The sequence below is a fragment of the Barbatula barbatula genome (genome assembly GCF_947034865.1).
Source record: "Barbatula barbatula genome assembly, chromosome: 16".
In the NCBI taxonomy this organism is placed as follows: Eukaryota; Metazoa; Chordata; class Actinopteri; order Cypriniformes; family Nemacheilidae; genus Barbatula; species Barbatula barbatula.
The window spans coordinates 19,676,943-19,697,722 of record NC_136779.1 but is presented as its reverse complement, the minus strand read 5'-3'; the positions used below and the strand labels follow the sequence as shown (position 1 = coordinate 19,697,722).

The 20,780-nt window shown below is 36.8% G+C and overlaps 2 protein-coding genes across 3 annotated transcripts; one reads left to right on the top strand and one right to left on the bottom strand.

The window, feature by feature from the left end:
• Positions 1 to 2,304: 2,304 nt before the first annotated feature.
• On the bottom strand, positions 2,305 to 13,603 carry pelo (pelota mRNA surveillance and ribosome rescue factor). 2 transcript variants are annotated; one of them, XR_013787763.1, is made up of 14 exons: positions 13,060 to 13,603; positions 12,526 to 12,618; positions 12,274 to 12,424; positions 11,847 to 11,937; positions 10,691 to 10,854; positions 9,187 to 9,247; positions 8,938 to 9,099; positions 5,070 to 5,116; positions 4,915 to 4,988; positions 4,754 to 4,825; positions 4,298 to 4,372; positions 4,173 to 4,204; positions 2,937 to 4,090; positions 2,305 to 2,664 (listed from the first exon to the last, which is right to left on the bottom strand). XR_013787763.1 is itself a non-coding variant. In XM_079476511.1 (13 exons), the coding sequence occupies exons 1-13, from the start codon at positions 13,098 to 13,100 to the stop codon at positions 3,996 to 3,998; spliced, it is 1,158 nt and encodes a 385-aa protein (XP_079332637.1). In that variant the 5' UTR covers positions 13,101 to 13,603; the 3' UTR covers positions 2,305 to 3,995. The 2 variants fall into 2 exon arrangements, 1 of the variants encoding a protein (XP_079332637.1); XM_079476511.1 differs by having other exon boundaries at positions 2,305 to 4,090.
• A 53-nt stretch (positions 13,604 to 13,656) lies between these two features.
• On the top strand, positions 13,657 to 20,430 carry ppp1cab (protein phosphatase 1, catalytic subunit, alpha isozyme b). The gene is made up of 7 exons (XM_079476512.1): positions 13,657 to 13,951; positions 14,574 to 14,705; positions 14,792 to 15,022; positions 15,139 to 15,243; positions 15,710 to 15,933; positions 19,131 to 19,265; positions 19,402 to 20,430. The coding sequence occupies exons 1-7, from the start codon at positions 13,897 to 13,899 to the stop codon at positions 19,516 to 19,518; spliced, it is 999 nt and encodes a 332-aa protein (XP_079332638.1). The 5' UTR covers positions 13,657 to 13,896; the 3' UTR covers positions 19,519 to 20,430.
• The last annotated feature ends 350 nt before the right edge of the window (positions 20,431 to 20,780 follow it).

Genomic DNA, 20,780 nt, shown 5'->3' with positions numbered 1-20,780 from the left:
CTGCGTTTGGGTTTCTGCCCTCCCCCCCCCATGACACTATCGCTCGGCTTCGGTTGAAGAAGATAAAAGTAAAAGCACTGACTCCACGGTGTCATGATTCTGCAGCATCATGTCATGTTTCTCTTAGTATAGTGGTAGGATCATGACATAACCTCATGTTTAATGTGGAGAGAGGCAACAATTGTCATGGCCTTCCATACACTCTCTCTGGTCTCGTCTCTGTTCCCATCCTCTCGTTACCCTCGTTATTGAATAATGCCCTACACCTGTTTCCCCCTTGATTTGGTCCCTTATTTAATGCCCTTGTGTCTTCTGTCTTGTGCTGGTTCATTGTGGTTGTGTGGTGAGTCCATGTGTCTTGCCAGTCTAGTTTAGTGTATCTGTAGTTCTTGTTTTGAGTTTAATTTAAGTCTTTGTGTAGTTAGTCCTAGTCATGTTATTGTATCCATGTTTTGTTCTGTTACCCCCTCGTGGGTCTTTGTGTTGTTGTTATTATTATTATTATTATTATTAAATATCTGTTAACCCCTTACCCGCTGTCTGCACCTGGGTCCTCTGTCCATGTCTCACCACCCGTGATCATGGCACCACAGTATGACCATAACACATCTGCCCTTAAAAATGGAAAATGTATGGAAAATTACTAAATTGGAAGTATTTTGTGATGCATTGAATGAGTGTGTACGTGTATATATAGACCGTCTCTGAAAACTGCTAGGACTGCATATCTTAGCAAATTTATAGAGGAATATGATAATAATCCTAGATGCCTATACTTTAGGAATCTAGGCTTTACTGATTACCTATTAAACACAGATCCTCAACCGATTTAGGTGTTAAATTACCGCACAGTAGCAATGATTTAATGAAATTTAGATAATTTGAGAAAATATTTCAACTGTGAGGCCGGCCAATGAAGCATTAACTAATAGACTTAGTAACAAAACCCCACGTGAACAGCATCAGTTAATCACTGCAATCGATCAGGAAGAGCTCACAAAAGTTAAAAATGCTGTTAAACATCCAATATGTGTCACTTTCTTACACTTTCTGTGAAAGCCTTTATGCTGATCAGTTTTTGCTCTTCATGTCTCGTCCTTGTTTTTTATTGTGCATTTCAATTAATATCAATCAAACTGCAGTTGGTTTGTTTTGATTTATGCTAATAATACAGCTAACTACCACAATGTAACCCCTTAAAATCATGTTAATATAATAAAAAATATATTTTTAACCCACTTAAAAAACTGTTATCTCATATTAGAACCAAACTCTTCATATACTCGTAATTAATTATTATACATATGTTATTGCTATAATAATAAGCTAACCAGATTCCCCTGCATAACTTGTATATAACTCAGAATAATGTATATATAGCACATCTGTACATACCATATACTGCATATTGTCCTTTTTGTCAAATGTGTATTGTCTCTCGCATATTTATTTTTAAGTTTTATAACCTGTGCCTTGTCACTTTTTTAACCTGAATGTGCACTGGAAGCTTCTGTCACTAAGACAAATTCCTTGTGTGTCCAAGCACACTTGGCAATAAAGCTCTTTCTGATTCTGATTCTCTTTTCACTAACCAGCCCGGCAAAGAATTTCCAATGAATCTCAGTTTACAGTAATTATTCTCTCTGTAGTTGCAGTGCTATTTTAATATGCCAGAGGAAAACTGGCTCTCCCGGTTGAGTCAGACCTCTTCCAATGTTTTTCGTCCACTCTTATACACATATACATCTATAGAGCAGTTTTGGTTCCTTGCCACCATTGCCACTGGCAGAACATGTTTTAACAAATATATTATTTCTGCCCGTTTTGGTCTTATTCCAAATTGTTCTGGTATATTGTGATTTTAGGCTCCCAGTCCTGATAACATATTTAAAATAATAATATACCCAAATTAAATATACTTTGATTAAATAATTAACAGTTTCTATCAATCCACTGACATCAAAAAGCAAAATTGTACCTTAAATTTTTCACATGGGCCACATGAGTGCGATTGGAATTCACCTGAAGATGCGATAATAGTGTTCAGGTTTTTGCACAGAACAATTGATTATTTTTATAAAATGCCAGTTTAACGTCACAAGGGGCAGGGATTATTTTTGTGCTGAAAATATTAGCGTTTTTGACTTTCATTGATTTGAGTTTTATTACTTCTACCAAATATATTCATAAATATCTTCTTGAAAAAACAATGCCACCCACATCTTGGATGGACTGGGGTTGAGTAAATTAACAGCAATTTTATCTTTGGGTAAACCAATGTATCAAGGAATATAAAATACAATTAAAAAGACAATATCCCTTTTTATTAATTATCATAAAAAGACATGCAATATCTGACTGCATGTTTTAATATATAATCTAAAAGTAACAGCAACAAAACAGTATAAAAGGAACTAAATGCACTTAAAAACAGGAATACAAAATTACAGAAGAAATTAGGATATGGTAAAAATAGGCCCGCATCCCACTTATACTTTCAGAATCTGGCCCTTGAGGAAAAGCAGTTAAAGTCCCCTGATCTACATTGTAATGTTTTTATGTAAAAAAAAAACGTAACAAAAAAATTCCAATTTCAAACTAGCACAAATACACACAAAAAAGTAATTCCTATAGTTGTTTATAGAGGGTATGCACGTGACGTCACTTTCCCATGTGAACACAATCCATTGAGTGGCAAATTGCTCAGCGCAATGGCTGCTTACAATATCATGAAACACAATTCCTTGCAATATTTCAGTGTCCAAGGACACCTGGTTCCTTTGTATAGTCATATGGTTCACGCATAGTCCAGCTGCTTTTAATTTCAGCAAATAATTGCGTGTTCTATTCCTATTGAAAGCAGCAATTTTGCTGCTTGTTTCGCCACTCAAGGGGACTTGTCCCAGCGTGTTCACACGGGAAAGTGACATCAATGCATTTCCTCTATAAAGGATACTGTACATGAAGAGGCTGTATTAATTCATAGGGATGTACATAGATTTCAGGATAGGAATTTAAGAACCATGCGTTTTCAGGAGAGGAATTTAATCTCCATGCATTTTCGTTTTAGTCGCTTTTCTTTACATTGAATTTCATATATTAAAGTATATTTTAATAACATCAGCCATTGTGGCCGTGCTCATATGTGTCTGAAAATCTAACAAGTGTTGCCTTGACTTAGCATTCATCACTAAAGCACCTCTGTGGAGTGAGGAAAAGAAACTTAGAAATAACAGAAGTCTACATTTACATTTACGCTTTTATCCAAAGCGACTTACATTGCTTTATTACATTTTTTTCTAAGTATGTGCAATCCCTTGGGATCAAACCCACAACGTTGCTAACGCCATGGTCTTACCATTGAGCAAAAGAAAAGCTATACAGAAGCTGTATAAGTCTTCAAGAATGACTATGTATACAAAGTATATTTTATACTTCCGTAATTTTTTTATACTCCATATATAACACCAGGGATGTAGAGCTCATTTGTAAATCTGTATGCAGAACAGTGAGGAAAGTCTAACTCTGAATACCATTGATCACTACTTTTAATAGTTGTGGCACACGCTTACCTCGGTTAAGCTGAGTTAAGCTCAGAGTTGACTAAACTAACTAATTTCAGAAGTCCTGAAACCACAAATCTGAGTTTAAGTTTTAGTTGGCTAAACATCCTTATTGAAAAGGGAACATTTGATTTACTTGCTTCAGTCATCTAAAATAGAATCAACAACAAAAAACACAAATTTCAGTTTTTCTGAAGAATGGTATATTTCAAATAATTTGAACATTTGTTAATGAAGTTGTAAATGTAAACACAAACATGGCTGGAATACTGATGCATTCTTTAGTATTTTCATTAAATTTGTAGAATTCTAAGTTTTTGTGACTTTTGTTTTTCAAAAATATTTTATAAAGACCATTATGGTGGCTCAAATCAGTCTTTAAATGCAAAATATGTTCCCATGAGACCCATCATAGCAACGAGTGTCATAATGTTAGTCTTCATCTGAGCTGCTGCCCTCCTCTTCCTCAGACACGTCAGCGATGGGAAACCTCAAGATGGCTGCCACTCCACTCAACTGATTCAACTCTGCAGAGATACATCGCATTGTTTCAAAGTCTAAATTAGCATAGTATTGTTTTTCCATAAGCAGTCTAAGAAACAAACTTACGTTCTCCAGACACATGCAGACTTGAGAACATCCTTAAACCGAAATGGTAAAGAAAAAAAGACTTATGTCAAATAAGAAAAACACAAGTAGCATTATGTCATGTAATGCTCTGCTCTTGTAGATACCTGACGTTTCCACCGTTCTCTCTTACGTTGTCAACTAGACGAACATATCGGTTGCGTGTGGCTATTTCCTGATGTCTGCAATGATTCAATAAATAGTTTCTCAATTTATTACATGCAACAAAGCAAGCCAGATACATTTTCATTATAAAAAACCGCTTGTTTTTCCTCACACACAAAAATGGACATGTAGGGTACTACAAGATCTGTGGTGTATTTTGAGCTGAAACTTCATAGAAACATACTGTTGACTTCTAAGATTTAAATTACATGTTGTAAAAGGGCTACATTTGGAGGCCTTTAAGTCAGCTCCGTGCAAATTATCAGTTTTGAGAGAAAAAAAGAGTGAATTAGATCTATGAGGAATTCTGTACTTGTGTAAACGGTTTTGTGCTCTAGTAGTAAATCATGGGTTCTTCACTCAGACCTGAAACCTGTGATAATGATTTTTTAAAATACCTGAATAGTTTGTCACTGATCAGTAAGATGTCAATGGCTAAAGCTTCACTCGCTCTTTCCACATGTGCCAGCCTGTACAGAACAAAAAATGTATACAAGATCATGGATTTAGAGTTTTACACCATGATTTAATCAAAAGGTTATTGAGCAAGTGTTGTTACCCATAAAATGCTCTATCTGGTTCTTGTTGGAGCATCTTGTAAAAGTCCTCCAGGGCTTTCACCTCTCCAGCTGCCTAAAAGAAACAGAAAATCTGAATAGCAATGTACCAATTGCTAAAAACTGTACGTGTATGTGTAAATCCAAACATAGTCACCTTTGTGTCAGACAGCCGAGCTGTTACTGCTGGATCACACAGAACTTCTGCGGAAATACCATACATCTAAAATGTCATGTAAGTCTATGTAACTATACATATAGAGCAGGGGTGAATTCAATTAAAGTTCCAAGAGGTCCGACCTTTATATTTTAATTGCTGTTTTTCAGCATACGTCACTTGCAAATTTTATATAATTGAAGGATGGATGAATGGACAAATGTACAGGGACATTCTTGATAAAAATCTGCTGCCATCTACAAGAACGATGAAGATGAAATGAAGGTGGACATTTCAGCAAGACAATGATCCCAAACACACAGGCAAGGAAACTCTCAAATGGTTTCAGAGAAAGAGAATAAAGCTGCTAGAATGGCCCAGCCAATCACCTGACTTGAATACAATAGAAAATCTATGGAAAGAACTAAAGATCAGAGTTCGTAGAAGAGGCCCACGGAACCTTCAAGATTTGACGACTGTTTGTGTGGAAGAATGGGACAAAAATCACACCTGAACAATACATTCGACTATTTTCTCCATACAGGAGGCGCTTTGAAGCTATCATTACCAACAAAGGCTTTTGTACAAAGTATTAAACACATTTCAGTAAGTGTGTTCAATACTTTTCCCCTGTGTCAATATATTTTATTACATAGAACTTAATTAGTGAACTTGTTTGTTTTGTTTTCTTTGTATGTATGGATTATTTGGGATGTTAACGACATATGGTGACAATTTCATGTCAAAATCACTAAGAAAAATGGTGACGTGTTTAATATTGATTATACCCGCTGAATATATTAGGAGTGTCCCGACTAATGATTTACATAATCGAATCAGAATTGACACGTCTTGCTTATAGTCGACTGATATCAGATGTGTGTGTGCGCCCACGCACGCTATGGGGACGACACCAGGTGGTTAAGGGTACGGGGCAACATTGATGGACCAAAAATCAATCACATATTAATACCTTTATAACAAATAAAAAACTAAATAAGCCAGAATCAAGTCACAATGTGCAAAGTAAACGTGTTTAGGCAAAATGTCTGAAATCCAGGGAACATATTTAAAAAAAGAAAAACACAAATAGTAAAAAGAAAGGACATTTTACTTAAATATCACATAAGAAGGCTGTGCTATACAATATTAGACCAGATCTCGTCTCAAAACCATTTTTAAAACTACTCGATAAAAATGTATTATTTTTACAAACGGGAATACAGTACATTCATTACCAATGAACTACCAATAAAATTACTTTATTTACCGCATGCCAGGGGGGATTTTAGGGTCAGAGCTTTAGGGGTGCTGAGCACCCAATGAGCCCCACTGCCACCACCCTCTTTTCACACAAAAACTAAAAATGTGTCTATTGAAAAATAACTTAATCTTTTCAACATTGATTCAACTAAAATCCAGATTCTTGTAAAAGACAATTTTATTTAGAATAACAACATATCTTACTCCAAGTTTTAGGGGTGTTGAGTTTCTTTTTAGGGGTGCTGAAGCACCCCTAAAAAGGGGCTAGCTACGCCCATGCCGCATGCAAAGGAGGACTGCAATAAAGCATCCTACCATTTAAACAAAATTCCCCTTCACCTTTTTCCTGAGCACTCTTTCTCAGTCCTCCTGACACTCACACTTGCTTTTCAGTGCTGAGAATGACAAGCTCCGCAAATCTGCTCCTTGCTTGCTATATTCAATGATTACTGTATTTCACTAAATAAATACATATGGATTAATGATTTATGACCCATACGTTCATCGTTTACATGAGCGATCGTCGCTTTCACATCCGAGTACTCAGGTAACGTTACTCGTGCCTATCCCTAGAAGGTCCAGGGTTGCCAGATCTGCATTACAAAATCAACCCAACGGCTATTTAAAACTAGCTAAAAACTGCAGGCTTGAAATAAAGGAAGGACTTGACCCAGCGATGGGAAGGTCCTGGCAGACTGCATCACATAACTTTAAAAGTAGAATTTTGAAAATGTTTCTACATTTAAAAGAATAGCAGAGATTTCCCCTTAACTATAACGATAAAGAATGTTTCCCACTGAGAAAAACTTTTCAACAAAGTTATTTTACTATTGTTTATATAACATTGAGTAGTGTTATTAAAATTATTCTTATGAAATTTGGCTTGAGTAATCTTTGGACCAAGCCGCACAGAAATTACTTTTTTATCTTTGTTTAAAAGTTTTAAAGTCAAAATGATAATTTCAGAATTAGGCATGTTACTTCAAAAAAGTAATTAGTTATAGTTACTTCTCACAAATAGTAATTGAGTTTATATCAATTATAAAAGTAACTAATTACCAGGGAATGTAACTATTGCGTTACCTGTCATGAATCTGCCTTCATGTCATGTCTATTCTTGGTCTTGAGGCAGATTCATGACAAAGTCTTGTGTTTCATGTGAGAGAGAGATGTTGGCTATCGGCTTTCTATGCTCTCTCTCTGGTCCGTGTCTTTGTTCCCGCCATCTCGTTTCCTCGTTAACCTTCCCTGAGTGTTTCATTACCCGCACCTGACCCTTGTCAATTATCCTGTGTTTGTTTCCCCTATAAAACATCCTCGTGTTCATTGTCCTGTGCTCGTTCATTGTATATTGTACCTTGGTCGTGTTTGCTGTACCTTGCATTTTGTATACAGTACCTTGCATTTTGTATACAGTACTTTGTTTGCTTTCCTTGTCGGATACGTTTTTGGATTACCCTTGCATCTTGTCTCTAGTTAGTGTTACCCTGTATTTGGTGAGTTAGTCTAGTCTTGTCCTTAGTGTTTTATTTTTTCCAGTCTAGTTAGTTCGTGTCCTAGTCGTCATTGTTTTTCCTGTCTTGTTTTACCCCCTCGTGGGTTTTTGTTTTCTGTTTACTATAATAAATTATCTGTTAACCCCTTCATCGCCGTGTCTGCCTGCCATTGGGTTCTTCTCACAAACCGTGACAGTTACCTTTTAAAAAAAAATGTAATACTGGGGCATCCAACTAATTTGACATATTTAACATTTTAAATGATTGAAATGGAAACTAAATAGAATACATTATTTGTATAAAACATTGTACACTAATCTACACTTTTTTAATGTTGCTATGGGTCAATGTGAGAGACATTAATTAAATTAAATATTTTATTAATCAATATATAATGATTGTAAATATTGTTTATATTATCATTACTATGCTGGAACATTAAAACACAATAGAATATTTCAGAACTGACCATTTATTGCACAGACCACAAGTGGTCAACAAATTAGTCTAAAAATATATTATGCATCCAAAAAGATGTACCAACTTCACAACTTCTAGACATTATGTACTGTACTTAATTTTCGTGTTTTCTTACTAAAGTAAATAGTTTAATAAAAGAAGTGTGGATAGGCAGCATTTGGAAACAACTTCAAAATGAATGAGAGAGAGCCCACTCGGATGAAAACACAAATTCAGTGGGCTAAATTATAGTAACGCTGCGTTTTATTGTGAGTAACGATAATGGGATAATGGATAATGAGACAGGGTTTAACAAACGCTATAAGCCCCACGAAGCAGGACCCATTTAGCTGTTATAAAATGCACTGTAATCCTCTGCTTCGCGGGGATTATTGCTTTTATAAATAGTTTTTCCATATGCCTAGCAAAGTTTCATCAAATCAAGTAAATAAAATTATATTTAGGCGATCTAGGTCATCAGCCGTTATAAATCGGTGTATTTTATAATGGCTTAGAACTCAGCTCAGCCAATCAGAATCAAGGACCAGAACTGACTGTTTTATAACAAGTAGTTGCATATGTCACAAGACAGGAAACTCTTATAGTAAAACAGAATTAAAGGTGAATTGAAGAGTATAAGGAACTCTGACCTTTGAGTGAGTACTTGTGTCCGGATGAGGAGTGCACCAGCATGAATTTAGATCTGTTCTCCAGCAGAATCTTACAGTCTTGTCTTACAGCTTCTTTGAAGAGGTAGGCGATGAACTGATCTTTCACAAAGCCCGGACTGGCCACCAGAATACACTTTATTACTAAAAAGCACACGAGACAAAAAAAATCAGCATTTTGCAACCCTTCCTATTAGTTGAAATGAAAATAGAAAAATAATGAAACTTCACCATCAAAATTGAAATGTCTCAGAATCCCCTGCATAACAGCTTCATAAAATCGCTCCAATGCCTGAAATAGAGAAAACAGCACCATTGTAAACATATGTTTCATATGTTTATAACACGTAATATCTGTCAGTTCAACATTCTGTTATAACTAAAAACAAGCAGAAATGAGAATCACAAGAGCATACCAACTCATGTTCTAGTATGAACATAGTACTGAGCACCGTATGTAAATTTGGGGGGACAATCCTCTATATTTTGAGGTGGAACTCTGGCTCCCCTAAAAATTGACTCCCTGGACTCCTGACTGTATGGAGGACCGGAGTAGCCGATTAGAAATCAAATGAAGAAACAATTAGTAATTAAAACATAACAATTTGAACAAATAAATAACTTTTAAAATTTTGAAATTTATAGACTTATTTAAAATGATTTATTTGATTTATGTTTTAAAATGTATTTTAATTGAACAATAAAACGTTAAATAAAACAATATTTTTTGAATATATATAAATATATTTATACTTTTTTTGCAGTTTTGCCAAATGCTTTTCGAAATCCATTTCTCAATAGTGTACAAAAATATGCCATTGGACAGTTCACACATGGGGCAACCAATCAATAATTTGGGTTTTTGTCTGCATGCTTGTTCACATATGCAGTGTCCGCATTAACTTCTGCCATGTTATGTAGTTATGGCACACAAGGCATAACATTACTGTTTCAATGGAGGTATGTCTTTCTTGCCTTCCAATGAAATTCCACCTTACATACACTTCGTATGGCATGGGGGAGAAACTGAGCCAAAACTGAGCCAAAAGCTGATTGGTTGCCCCCACGTGTGTTTTGTCCAATGGCAACTCGATTGACAAATAGATAAAGAAAAGCATTTGGCAAAACGACAAAGAAAAGCAACTGGCAAATATAGAGAGAAAAGCGATTTAAAATGTGCATTTAAAATGATTTATTAATGAACTTGTGATTGTTTTTAGTTTTAAAGAATGAATTTAATAAACAGTTTTTAATGAATCTATGTATTTATACATTTAAAAAAGATTTTTTAAATTGAACGTTTTATTGTTCAATTAAACAACATTTGAAACCCCAATTTAAATAAACCATTTGACATAAGTCTATTGGTTTCTCAATTTAAAATGGGATTTATGTGTTTACATTTTTATGCTTTAATTAGTAAATTGAAAATTTTATTCTTCATTTTATTTGTAATCGTCACTCCCGGTCCTCCATATGCCCGTCCAGGTTCTCCCAACTATAACTGGCTTAAATACCAACACCAAAATACTTTTATTTGTTAAGGGGATGTAGATATATTTGTACATTTGTATACATGTTTATCATTTCAAACTACTTTATACAGGAGTACAGCAGTGCATGTATACTACATGTATATTAAACAGGTATGCGATTCTGAACACAGCAACTATAAATGTGTGATTTTTAGTCTCTAGATCCAGATGTATGTAACTATATCAAAATGCATTTTCACCTTGTCATGTTGGGTGCAGCTACCTTTCCTTTTGCGTGGAATGGTGACTTCAACTTTAGCCCTCATCAAGGTCATGGCAGGGGTCACGAGAACCAGGTTGGCTAGACCTTCCTGCATCACCACAGCAGCCACATCCGCTTTCTGAGCAGGATCGCATGCTTGTTCTGTAAATGAAGAGGAATAAAGAGTCATTAGCGATAACAGAAAGTTCTGATCAATACGTTATTATCAGATGTTCACAAGTCTCTGGGGTTATAATCACACTTGAGTGGACATCACAAGTCTCTGTTCTATTTTTAGCAATAGTCCTTTCAACTAATTGTAATTAAAGTGTATGAGACTCAATGATAAAACTAATTATTTCTACAGAATGTCTTGTTCATTTAGCCCATTCAAAACCATTGTATGAGCCCTTGTAGAAAATGTATAAACACTGTTTACTATAGTCAAGTTAAAAACACTACAGTATCTAAGCATTTTACTGCAGTCTACAATAGTAATAAATACTATAGGATACTACAGTAATGTATGTGGACAAATATACCACTATTGTATAGTATAAAAGGAAAAACACTGAACTTAGAAAAATATAAGCAAATTTAGGTAATGTAAAAATGATATGGCCTTAATTTTTTCATCTTTATATAACATTAATGTCTTTTGTCAGTTACCTGCCTACAGGACAGAAACAGCATTTTTGTTGAGCTTGTAGAAGGCCAGAATGAACATTATCATTTTATATTTCATGAAAATAAAAATCATCAAGGGTTAAGATGATAAGAGGTTTCTGGTGAATTCATTCTATTAATTTATACTATTGGCTGGGTGTTTTCTTTTCAGCTTTTCTGATCTAACAAACACATGAAAAAAGCCCCCTTTAAAACTGATGCAAAGTTGTTTTTTTCTGCTTACCAGGTAAGACCTCACTTACGTGATTATTTTAAAACATTTACGTTTTGATTTCGTCAGAACAAAAGCCGCAGATATACTTTGTTGAGATTTATTGGATAAATGATTTGTAGGGCGTACTTCTTTCTTCTTTTAAACAAGGATGCTGATAGAGAAGCAACTGTTTGGGATTGCAGCTTTTAATATTGGGCAAAATTGTTCTTGGACACATCTGAAGAAACAAAACAATAAAATAACAATGCATTACCAATTCTGTCCAGCACTACACTGTCCCAGACTTTCTTGGCAAGGGTGAATTTTCTGTTTAGCTCCAGCTCAATGGTGTGATAAGCGCCCATCTGCATGTGCATGACACAACAGAAAAAAAATTCACATTTCATTAAAGCTACGTAAATGTAACACTAATGTAAAGTTCACTGAAATTATAGAACAAAATACCATAAAGTTGCATTAACGTTAACATGAGTGGACAGGGATTAATATTCATTTAAAGCATGCTGAAAGAAGTGAAATACTACAGTTAGGCTATTTACATTTAAGCATTCGGCAGACGCTTTTATCAAAAGCAACTTACATTACATGATCCTATACATTTGTATTTGAGTATGTGCTATTTACTCCATAAGATATACTTTATCAAAGAAAAAAAACACATAAAAATCACTACCACTGACCTTGACATACTGGTTCTCCTGGATATTGGTTCCTTTCACTCTTAGTTGACAGGCCTGTGAATCAAAGTCTATTGTCTCCACACATAAAGTCAGTGTGGTTCTTACACGTGAGCTGCCCACACTGCCAGTAGAGGACTCTGTCTGCACCTTCCTGTTAGGGATATCAGTTCATCCTCATTGAGCCAAATCCTGACATCAGGTATACTGTGGATTTGAGACAGTTAACATGTAACATGTGTGTGTGTGTCTCACCTGATAGTTGAGGCTCTGAGGCTGTCGCCCACCTGCAGCAGATTGTAGGTGTGCCACATGTCTTCTGCCTCTTCAGGCATGAGCGTCACCTGACTGAAAGAGAAAACAACGAGATCATATAACAAACAATATAAAGACATCATTAGTTTGTATTGTATACTAAGTTTCATATGCTGCACCCCAACTTAACTATTTAAAGGATGTACTATTTTTGGTTTGTTAGGAAAGTACATATTTTAGTGTAAAACTAAACAGCGTTTTAAATTAGAATCACTCCATAAAGGTTATGCAATAAATAAATGATACTTTCCAATGCAGATAACCACAAAATGGCCAAATGACAGATGATGTTATGGTCTATCATTACTTGACTGCTTATCAACATTCACATCGTATAGCAGGAAAAATATCAAACATTTTCAAGTACCACAACGCACTTTTTGCACGAGTATCAGCTGTCTCTGAAACCAAACCCATACAGATTGACAGCTTACTTTGTTTTGACACCCAGCCCGTGTGTTCGCAAACACTTACCCCGCATTGTCCTTCTCGATGTCTTTATGAACCAACTTCATGGTCAAATACGTTGACTATTCAAAAACAAGACGCATCTTCAGTTATTCGGTATCAATGACTGTTTCTTAAGTTTGCATCGTCAGCACTGGCAGATTCTCTTGCTTGAGAGTAAATCACACGATACGAACTGTCGCCTTCTGATTGCGTCATTGGCTGAAACAATTGCGTCACACAATGCGTCATAATACTAGCGAGAAAAAAAACTTCCTGGTTGAATGAAAATCTTGTGTCTTTAGAAATACATGTTACGTGTATTGTAGGCGTTTAGCGTGTTCCTTTCATTTAAAAGACCACTGATAGATAGATAAATGCAAGTAGATTTTTACACCGCATTTGGTGACACGATAGGCGAATACAGTGTTTGGGTCAAATCAAAGTAAGATTATACGACAATATATATAGTTGAATACGCCTATAAACGGGATTATATTAAATCCGGAAATTCAAAAAAGAGTGACACACCGATTATCCATTCGGCTTTCGTGATATGGGATTTGAGGGTTCGTCATGATACAAGAGTAGCCAATCTTAAACGCGTTTCACTCTCCGTCCCGCCCCTTTAGCGCTTCCTGCAACCGTCTGCGGTCGCCTTGCTAGTACCTCAAATAGGGACCTGCAAAAAGCATTATTCGCAGCAATATTATCACAATCCAAACTCAGGAATACGGACAGCAGTGGGACGGTTTTCTATCGGTCGTTTTATAGATTATTGTTGTGTATTTGTATTGGGCGGTTTCCCGGTTCGTCCTATTTCCTGGCTCTCTGTTAGCCGGCTAATCTCCAGCGAGCAACAAAATGGCTGAATCGGACAAACTAAACATCGACTCGATCATTCAGCGTCTTTTGGAGGGTAATAAAACTATATTTTCTTAACTGCGGTTTGGTTTAAGGTCCTATTGACATGACCGACCGAACATTTGTGTTTTTACCATAATTATTGTCAGCGTGTGTGGTCATTTGATTTGAGAAATCTTTTATGTGCTGTTCTATCCAAATCTGAAAATCAAACATTTTTGTTCATATTTGCGTTTAATGTAAAGGTATATTTAGCTAACGGCGCGTAATTCCTTCATTAAAGCTCACAAACGATGCGACAGACTAGGTTCTCGTAACGATCAGCGAAGACGCGACGCAACATAATCGGACGCGATTATGGGACGTAACGCGTCAGATTAGAACGCTCTCTTTACTTGTTTTGCTAACTATAGCGCTTTAGTTGCGAGTCGACATTCCACAACGCCATCATTATAATAAACGAATATACGACGAACGGAAACTTGCATTTGATTTCCTCATACTCAACAAAGATGCTACAAAATAAGTTACACCTCGTATATAAACACAACCCGAAGCCTGTCAATCACGTGTGCAGGTGCTGTAACCAGGGGCGTTTTGGTTTCAGCCCTGTAGTTAATGTTGTGTTTAATGTTTAAAGGTGTTTTTAAGTGTCTCACGTTTGCATGTATTTTCAGTAAAGGGCTCCAGACCTGGTAAGAATGTCCAGCTAACAGAGAATGAGATCCGCGGATTGTGTCTAAAATCTCGGGAAATCTTCCTCAGTCAGCCGATACTGCTGGAGCTGGAAGCACCACTTAAAATCTGCGGTAAGATCCCCGTCATCTTGAAATAACCGTGCTCTCGGCCTTGTTTTTGAATAGATTGAAGTCTTCATTCTTTTTTTTTATTACAGGGGATGTTCATGGTCAGTACTATGACCTGCTCAGGCTCTTTGAGTATGGAGGATATCCTCCAGAGAGTAATTACCTGTTTCTGGGAGACTATGTGGACCGAGGCAAGCAGTCATTGGAGACCATCTGCTTGCTGCTTGCCTACAAAATCAAATATCCAGAGAACTTCTTTCTTCTCAGAGGAAACCATGAATGTGCCTCCATCAATAGGATATATGGATTCTACGATGAATGTAAGTATGGACAGAAAGTGTCAGGCCATGTTGTTTGCACACACTTATGTCGCATACTGATAATGTTTTGGTGCGCGTGACGCCGGATCTCTGAACATTCGGTTGTCTTCCGGCAGGTAAAAGGCGGTATAACATCAAGCTTTGGAAAACATTCACAGACTGTTTCAACTGCTTGCCAGTAGCTGCTATTGTGGATGAAAAGATCTTTTGCTGTCATGGAGGTATGTATGTGTGTTTAATGTTTATGGTTTGCATATGTTAGATCGCCTCAAACCTTTCCTTTGACTGAATCTTTACTTCATATGTAACATATATATACACAATGTATTCACATAAAATCTATGGCATTTTTACCAATATATTTGAATATCTGTGTTATCAACATAAAGTCATGTTTTTCAGTTACAGTTATGTGTGTCCGCTCAAATTTAATAATGGCACGAAAAACTAAAGCTCTGTTTCCTGTAACTACCTTTTCAACACCTACAAATTCTTAAAGCAAGTTTGTGTGATATATTATATCATTAAGTGCTCACGATTGGAAATGAAGTCCAGATCGATGATTAATTGACTAATGCTTATTCTAGAAATGCACTACAGACTGAAAATTATATATATTGAGATGGCAGTTGGCAGTGTTGGGGTCAGATCGTATTAGTCTCTGACACCATTTTTTTGTTTGTTCAGGGCTTTCTCCAGACCTGCAGTCTATGGAGCAGATCAGACGTGTGATGAGGCCTACAGATGTTCCCGACCAGGGTTTGCTTTGTGATCTGCTATGGGCTGACCCTGATAAAGATGTCATGGGCTGGGGAGAGAATGACCGCGGTGTCTCCTTTACCTTTGGGTCTGACGTAGTTGCCAAGTTCCTTCACAAACATGATATGGACCTCATTTGCAGGGCACACCAGGTTAGAAATTTAGTTTCAGCTTGATCCAAAAACTAAATTTTTGTTGATAGCACTTTTTTTTCCCCCGTAAATATTTAGAATTCTGCCTTAACATCTGGTAATTTCAGAAACAAAGTTAGGTAATAACTAGTAACAAGGTTATTTGCAGACTTTGTTTTCCTTTGGGCCGTTTTCTGATTGCATTCACACTGGCATGAGACCTTCTGAAGTGACGTAAGCCAACAGAGCGTATTATTAAAAAAACGAAAACAACTGAAGAAGGAGATCTTTTCGTTCTTCCAAACGACATTTCTGAACTAAAAGTTCTCCCAGTTCCTGCAACAGAAAGCAAGTTCTTCTGCCAAATAGTTTTGTAAGTACAAAAAACGTTCTGCACTGCTCTGGGTCTGACTGTATGCTGTGTAACAGGTTTCTGATGGCATTCAGTGCAGTCTTTTTTCCTGTGTCTGATTGTTTTACAGCATCGACGCACTTGTATTTTCACAAGATCTCTTCAGCTTCGTCTTGCCTTGCGAAACTCCTGACACACCTGAAATTCAAAAGCAGGTTTTTTTGTTTAATTCGACAAAAATTTAAATTCCAACTTTTATTTTGCCAGCCTTAGTTTCCCACAAGACTGTGTGAGACTCCATGGCATTGGATGACATCACAGGCTAATTAGCACGGCTGGACAGTAATTTGTTAACAAGATACACAGCAATGGAACCTATTTAAATAATGGTTATATGAAAACAATGTGTTTGAAACACAGTTTAGACATTTCAATATACAATACACTGTATAAAAGTATAAATCTCTAGTTTAACAGTGATCCTTTTATCAGTATATTCATCTACAAAATGGATCTGCAATTTAGTAACCCAAGTCATGCGATGCAACCAGATTTTAATGCATAGAAATCCATGTCTGCATGCGTCCGTGTTTCCTTTCTGCAGTACCCAGCTGTGCACTAGCAAAGCATTGATTAATGTTTAATACCCACACATTTTTAAGTAAAATAGAATAAGTTAAATGTGGCCCATCATGCTCCACAAGATATTCGTGCTATAACACTCTACGGTGGCTGGAAAGTGCAAAACAAAACAACAAATCGCAAAACAAAAATCGAATCTAAAAGCAAAATAAAAATCCAAATGACAAATTTGAGAACACAAAATCGCAAATCATAAAACACAACAACAATTCGGGGAACAAAACCACGAGTTAGAAAACACAACGTCAAACCAGAAAAGGTACCGGTAGGTATTTTGTTGGAATGGGATAGCTACTGCTGATTGGATGAAACTCCTGTCAATCAAGATATCCAGGACGCTCAATTTTACTATGAGAAAGGACATGCGCATGTGATACAACGCATATTCATTGATTAAGGTTCAAAAGCCACATTTTGTTAAAGTTGAAACGGGCTCATCTTGCATTAGAAGTAGATGCGTGTCTGTTTCACACTGCATTCATGCGCGGCGTGAGCCCTGAACAGCACGCATAGTGCAGCCGAAAGGCGATTGCCTGTGTACCATCAGTGATCGTCTTCCCCTCGGAAGATACATACAATATAAGCATATAACATGATATGTACTTTAATCTGTGTCCCTTTTGGTTATGGTCAGAAAGTGACTGACGCGATGACTTTTAAATATAAACATATGCCTGGATATCTTGATTGACAGGAGTTTAATCCGATCAGCAGTAGCTATCCCATTACAACAAAGTACCTACCTATTCTGGTTTCCGTTCCTTGGTGATTTAAAAATAAAAGCCACATCCCTTGGGTACCATATTTTGAACACGCGATACAGGTAACAGCATCGCATCAAGCGCGGATGGGGCAGGAAAAGCGCATTCTTAACATAATTTTTGCATCTATGAAAAGCCTTGCTGGAAGGGATGAACGTAAAGTGTCGCTCAAATAAATGCTATTATAACTCGCTTTAATCAGGATCTGCACTTTATCTCTCTTAAAACTCTTTTAACTTCATCAAGCATGTTTTAAAACCAAAAGTGATTTCCTTCCGATGGACATGCACCTTTTGTATAAGGAAAGACTTCGGAAGGTGCACCTCTAGAAAACAAAGACAAATAAAGATTATTTAAGATGTTTATTTACGACTCTGAGCACTTTGAGATGAGGGCAATGTACTTATTTTTATTCAAATCTTAAATTCGACCAAAATCCATATTTTTCAAATATACCTATATTTTCCAATACCTTAAAATAAGACTGCACATTCCGACTCATTATGCCATCGGCATTGGGTCTCATTTGTGTATACGCTTTACCTAGGTGATACGTCATTTGATAAGCTGCCGCTCCATACGTGTGATGCACTTGACAAACGTGCAGGCCAAAAGACTGAAGAAATAAATTAACCAGCCAATTGTTTTTTATTGAAGCATAAATTGTCTTGTTTCCGGTCAGAGTGCATCATTTACATGTTAAAATCAAATAGGAATATTCGGGAGAATGCCCCCAGACCCATCGCAACACACCCATCAATCACACATCCCCCTACTGGGTCGTATGACGGGCTCCTTTTTCACCTCTTCCGAGTTTGCAGGTTTTAAAAAGACATGATCCAATCCTTTAACAAAATCCAGGCGATTCATTAATAAAACTTGATTTTGGAGCTTCTATGAGCCCCGAGATTGTAGGCTACACTAAGTTTATAAAAGTATTGCTTAAATGTCCGACATTAATACATAATCCTCATAAACATCTGTTGTATTTTAAATGAGTGTGGCTTGAACTCAGAAACGGTATTCTTTACATCATGACTTAAGGGACAGTTCACCCAAAAATGAAAATTTGGAAAATGACATTCACCTTCAGATTGTTCCATTCGTGTGTCAATTTCTTGGTTCTGCTGAACACGAAGGCATGTTCGAAGAATGCTTGAAACCAAACAGATCTCGTCCCCCATTTACTGCCATAGTATGGAAAATGAATACTATGGCAGTAAATGGGAGATGAGATCTGTGTTGTTCTTCCAAAAAATATTTGATATTTGGAAGCCTTGCCATTGAGCAGTATAGTCCCACCTTCGCAGCATTGCACTCACATCGTGCGTTCGTCTTCTATCAGCACACTGTGATTATCTGTGGCTTCGTTCCTATGGCCAAATCGCATCCTGCAGATGCGGCAAAGTGAGAAATATAACGTGTTGTTCAGAATTTTGACGTGTCCGGTTCTTTGTAAACAGGTGGTGGAGGATGGCTATGAATTCTTTGCAAAGAGGCAGTTAGTCACTCTTTTCTCGGCTCCCAACTACTGTGGAGAGTTTGACAACGCAGGTGCTATGATGAGCGTCGATGAAACCCTCATGTGCTCGTTTCAGGTTTGTGCTATTTTTATAATAATTGGCAAGTATAAAATCGTTCCGGTTTTTTATTTAACCAACAAAATGTTAAATGTCTGTTCAGTAGATCACCTAGTCGGTCATGTGAGTTTGAACCTTCTCTCTTTTCTGGCAGATTCTGAAACCGGCTGAGAAGAAAACGCTCTCATATAGTGGGGCAAGCGGATTTGGAGCTGGCAGGCCCATAACTCCTCCACGAAGCGCAGCCAAGGGTGGCAAACCCAAGAAATAACACCAACTCCTGCAACACACACATCCATCTTTTCCTTCACTCTACCTCTCCTTCCTCCTTTACTCCAAACACCAAATCAGTGCAGGGCCTTTTTTAGCTGTCTCCATCAAGATGAGATTGCTGTGAATCTGAATGATATTTGCGTGTACTGAACAGAAATGCCCTCTTGGAGTCTGTCGGTGTGTATGTAAAACATCTAAAGTATCTATTTGTAGAAACTTTCGTTGTGGTGTGTCTGTGCGTGCGTGCGTGCGTGCGTGCGAGCGAGTGAGATGTTTCTTTTCTAGCCATTGATTATTTTACTGCATTTTTAGCCATGTTGGTTCATTTCTTTGTAATGCATCTTTAGCCGTAACTTGATAACTTGGGATGTTTATTGTACCTAAGTGACACATTTATTTAAAAACAAAGCCTCAGGGTCTGGTTGTTCATCCCCATAGTGGGAACGGGCTGCTTCATTCCCCTCTAGCTCTAAAGCAATCTAAACAGAGGTGATTGTGTCCTTAAATGTGTGTACATCACTGCCACTCTCTTAAATGTGAAACTTTAAGTGTGTGTTTCTTGACTGTAGTTATTGACGGCATTCTGCTCATTTTCTGCAATACCGCCTGTTTTGGCACATTCTTCAGCAAACTTCCCAATGTTGTAATAGCTTGACCTGTTCAAATATTTGGCTTTTCCCCTTTTTTAGATCATGATGCATATGTGAATAATACCGTGTGAAAGCCTGCAAGTGACATGAGTGCCATCACAGTTGCATTTTGCACAGAAAACTACTGTGCTACTTTCTTTTTTCGCACATGTCTGTGGCCGTGTGCCACTATGAAAATGAACTTTCACCAATTAAAAGGACATTTTGTTTCTTTTTGTAGTCTTATGAATTCAGGCCAATAAAGTCAGAGTCTACTGCAAGTGTTTGGAGTGTCATTTTAAATTGCTGGAATAAAAAAAACGTACAACGTTTAGTGTATTCAATGTTTTTAAGTAGGTGGATTCTCAGGGTCCAGCTTTATCACAAGAACAAGGTTATGCAAGGGATAACGATACCAAAAAAATTTTCTTACCCTCATATCATTCCATTTGACTTCTATTGTTTGTACACAACGCCAATGTGGTATCATTTATGTTTAACAGACGGAAGCCCAGAACCACAATGTAAAACTAAATGAAGAATGTTTTTCCTCCTGTAGCCTAAGTCTGTCCTATTTTTTTTCTCTCTAAAGCAATGTTTTTTCTCTTATGAGGCCACACATAGGAAAAAC

What these genes read in the sequence shown, in the direction of transcription:
- pelo (XM_079476511.1), bottom strand. Translation starts at nt 13,100, where the DNA reads ATGAAGTTGGTTCATAAAGACATCGAGAAGGACAATGCGGG. An exon ending in ATCGAGAAGGACAATGCGGG is followed by an intron (nt 12,619 to 13,059) that starts GTAAGTGTTTGC and finishes TTTCTCTTTCAG; the next exon opens with TCAGGTGACGCTCATGCCTG. An exon ending in GAGAACGGTGGAAACGTCAG is followed by an intron (nt 4,205 to 4,297) that starts GTATCTACAAGA and finishes TTTCGGTTTAAG; the next exon opens with GATGTTCTCAAGTCTGCATG.
- ppp1cab (XM_079476512.1), top strand. Translation starts at nt 13,897, where the DNA reads ATGGCTGAATCGGACAAACTAAACATCGACTCGATCATTCAGCGTCTT. An exon ending in ATATGGATTCTACGATGAAT is followed by an intron (nt 15,023 to 15,138) that starts GTAAGTATGGAC and finishes GTCTTCCGGCAG; the next exon opens with GTAAAAGGCGGTATAACATC. An exon ending in TCATTTGCAGGGCACACCAG is followed by an intron (nt 15,934 to 19,130) that starts GTTAGAAATTTA and finishes CTTTGTAAACAG; the next exon opens with GTGGTGGAGGATGGCTATGA.